This window comes from Gastrolobium bilobum, unplaced genomic scaffold (genome assembly GCF_033153095.1).
Source record: "Gastrolobium bilobum isolate Gb01-03AN ecotype WA unplaced genomic scaffold, APGP_CSIRO_Gbil_v1 utg13931, whole genome shotgun sequence".
NCBI classification, from domain to species: Eukaryota; Viridiplantae; Streptophyta; class Magnoliopsida; order Fabales; family Fabaceae; genus Gastrolobium; species Gastrolobium bilobum.
The window spans coordinates 37,719-41,853 of NW_026899762.1; the positions used below are offsets into that span (position 1 = coordinate 37,719).

General features: G+C 34.2%; 1 protein-coding gene across 1 annotated transcript; it reads right to left on the reverse strand.

The window, feature by feature from the left end:
- Positions 1–1,646: 1,646 nt before the first annotated feature.
- On the reverse strand, positions 1,647–2,441 carry LOC133293262 (uncharacterized). The gene is made up of 3 exons (XM_061491799.1): positions 2,229–2,441; positions 1,835–2,007; positions 1,647–1,719 (listed from the first exon to the last, which is right to left on the reverse strand). The coding sequence occupies exons 1-3, from the start codon at positions 2,439–2,441 to the stop codon at positions 1,647–1,649; spliced, it is 459 nt and encodes a 152-aa protein (XP_061347783.1).
- Between the last annotated feature and the right edge of the window lie 1,694 nt (positions 2,442–4,135).

Here is a 4,135-nt window from a genome sequence, read left to right on the forward strand (position 1 = left end):
TTTTAAGTTTATATAAATGTTATTTTACTGTAAATTAGTTTGAATTTTTCAATCAAAGTTAATTACATAAATTACTTAAAGTTAATATTTATGAACTCTAATTGTATAAAGTGAAAAAAATACAAGCCAGCTTCGATTGATATCCATAGCATAGTGACAACCCAAGTTTATCGCAAACCACAATACATACTAAGATAGACGCAGGAACCACCATACTGTGGCAAAGGCAGGAACATCTTCAATTGCACGTGATATATCAAAATCAAAGACTTTTTCTTAAAGTTATGTCAGTTGTGTCAAATTATCTGCATTCGATGGACGAAACTAATTTAGAAAGCTTTGTAGACTTGTATTAGAATACAAGGAACTTTCAACTTGCGTCCATGTAATTAATATAGCGCATGAAAAAATTTCGGCCAGATTGAAATCTTCCACCTTAATTGAATAGTCACCAAAGGTAAATGAAAAGAAAAGAAGGTTCCTTCACATATAATAAAAACATAAATCTGGAAACTTATTCTGTCTCATTTCGTATGAAACTGGAAAATGAATATAATTGACTTACGTGATGTATACTAGTTCTTGGCATGTCTGTCGAATCAGGTCTTCCACGTTAATTAAAAGATGTATTTATATACTGCTGACGTCCATGTACAACGAATAAAATCACCCACCTTTATTGAAAAATGCATTTATATATATATAGAGTTTACCATTTCTCCGGTCACAAGTTAAATAAAGTTATTTTCGGCAATCTAAATTTACTTCATTTTGATGGTTTGAAAAATTAATTAAGGGTATTTTGATAAAATTCATATAATAAAAAAATAAACAAAATTATTAAAACACCTTTAATTAATTCTTTTAACCTTCAAAACGACGTAGTTTTAAAGTTGTAGGATATAAGTGTATCTCATTTGACAGGAAAAATAATTTTCCCTTATATATATCCACTTTTTTGTTGTTGGGGGAGGGGGGTGTGGGTGTGAGCTATTTTTTTTTTTTTTAATTATTCCAATTGGTTCATCGCTTCGCAACTAGTCTGATTCGGGACGGGTTCAGGATTAAGGCTTTAAACTCCCAAAGATAGTACCGGGGATAATCGAATACATACTTTCATCTCACTTGGGGTGTGCGCTATTTTTATATACATTTTGATGTGACAAAAGTTTATTACATTCTGAACCACAATAATAAAACTATCCATGTTATATAACAAACTAGTATTTTAACCCGCGTGATGCATGAGGTTATGATGGAATGATGTTTATTGCATGTTGATATGAATATTATACGCTAAAGATTGTAAAGACTCATGTATTAAAGTTCAAATCTTTTGATACATTTCTCGGTAAACAACATTGTTAGTTTTTTTTACATGAATTTCTATTTTCATCTAAAATTAAAATCTTCAAACCATTCCTAGATTTTACTCTAGAAACAACAACATATCGTTGTCCATGAATAAAAACAAGCTTCGGTAAGAATAGTCCAACATAAGAAAGAGATTGGCCCTGATTCTTATTATTGGTCATGGCAAAGCATAGACTAATTGGAAATTGCCTTCTTTCTTATATCAAAGGATTGACAGGATCTGATGGAATCATATTCATTCGTGTAATGTAAACTCTATGACCAATATAATTTCATGTAACGACAGTTGAACCAATGATGTTATTTCTTAATTCTTCAACTTTCAGTCTCGTTCCATTGCACAAGCTAGAAGATTGGTCTATATTCCTTAGAAGTATAATGGGAACTCCTTTTTTTAGAGTGATTTTTATGATTAGGAAATACATAACACTTAATTTCATTTAAACACTTTGTAGTGAACCAATCAGGTTCAATCCCAATATCTTCGGCTGCTATGCAATATGAGTCAAAACTCAAATATTCTTTCTTTTCACCGAGGACTTGAGAAATGATAAATTCATTCACCATCTCAACTACTTCAAGAGTTGCAGTCAATATCGCTCTTTCTTCAAAGAACTTGAAGTCCTTCATGTTCTATAGCAAATTTGAATAAGTGAACTGAAAAATGCTAGCAAGAGGTTTGGTTGAATCCAAATTAAAAGATCTTCTGAAATTTCTACTTGAGCAACACCATCAGTATCTATATCAACTTGTCCATCACTGATTTTGATTATCTAATCTGCCAAATCTTTCATGAATTGATGTTCTGCTGATGCTGCTATTTGTAATCTCATGTTTTTGGTCAATGTAAGTACCTTACAGTGAGACCACAACTTTGATGATTTGATTGTTACAGAAACAATGTCCTCCCTAGTTTCTTTTGGAATAACTGGTAATATTTGATGAAAGTCTCCTCCAAGAACAACACATTTTCCTCTAAATGGTCTCTTTTCAGAATTGAAGTTAGTAAACCTCATGATGTCCTTAAGTGAACGATCAAGAGCCTTAAAAGCTAGTTCATTAATCATGCATGTTTCATTCCATATAATTAGACTGGTTTGTTGAAGAAGCTCTACCTTTAAATGCCTTTGTTTAATATTGCATGTCGAGAACTCATCAATTTTTAATGGAATTGAGAATCTAGAATGTGATGTCCTACCCCTTGGAAAAAGCAAGGCAACAATCCAACTTAAAGCAACATTGAGGACTATTTTACCTTGACACCGAATAGCTGTTGATAGAGTTTTCCAAATAAAATGTTTCCCAGTCCCACCGTAGCCATATACAAAAAAGAAATCACATGGGTTATATTGTACAACATGAATTATTTGATCAAAAAATTTGGCTGTCTTTCTTCAGTTGGGAGTAAGGAACCAATCTTGTGAAAATTTTGCCCACTCAAATTAAATTATGGAGCAGCTGTGTGTTACATTGAGTAGGAGGTCTGATTGCATGTATAGAAGACCAGTATGGTTACAAGATTATGCTACTAGTAGTTAGGTGGGGAAATAATGTATAGTGGGTTAGTAGTTAAGATCATGTAGGATGAGATGTTAGTACACTATGTGCGTGACTGGTTAGTGTAGTTAGGTTCTTACAAATATGTGGAAGACTCTTGAATAAAATAGATGAGTTATAATGAGAATGCATATATGAATAACAGAATTCATTTTTACTCTTTATTTTCATCTCTTTCTCTCTCTCCTTAAGTGTTATCCCTAACATTAGCGCTTTCATTCTTGAATTCACCATGGGAGTTCGAGAACTATCGGAGGAATTGATCTCTTTTCAGCAACGAATGGATTCTAATTTGGATGAAATTCAGAATCATGCAGCTGATACTCGTTCCTAGATAGCTCTCTTGGTTACTCAGATGCAAAGCTTTATGAAGTTGTGTTGTTGGCGAAGGCTCCACCATAAGACCCTCATCACCTCAATTCTCAAGGAGGCACATCATCTTCTTCTCAATCTCAAACGAGGCAAAACATGGTGGATCAATGTTCACTACTCAAGGGAATTTGTATCGTGATACCTCCCTTCAATGGTAGTGACCCAAATATTCAGATCTTCAAAGTTGGGTTGTTCTTTAATCTCCAACATGTACTAGAAGATGCTAAGGTGGCATTGGTTGGTCTTTATGTGGAGGGTATGGCTTCTGCATGGTTTTAGTGGACTTTCAACAGTGGGACAATTAGTTCTTGGAAAGATCTCACGTTGGCATTGAGGAAAAGGTTCGGTGCATCTCAGTACATGAATCTGAAGGGTTCTTTATCGAAGTTGACCCAAACCTCTACCTTGAGAGATTATATCCAGCGCTTTGAGAGCTTGTGAATCAAGTTCCTGTTCTTGATAATGATCTTTTGATGAATTTCTTTACCTCGGGGTTACAATTGGAGTTAAGGAGTGCAATACAATTGAGAGAGCCTTTATCTCTTCATCAATCGATCCTACTAGACTTGGCATATGATGATCACTTTAGGGAACGAAAGGCATCGTTTCAACCATCGTCGAAAATATTTGTTCCGAAGATGTCTCCAACACATGATACGGTTCTTAACCTATTGCCGTTAGCAACCAGCAATGCGCAGCAAAGCTTAGCCTTGCCAGCACCATCCATTGTCAAAAAGCTTTCTCATGCTGAGATGCAGAAAAAAGAAAAATTGGTTTATGCTATTATTGTGATGAGAAGTGGTCCATGAAACATAGGTGTAAGAACAAGTTG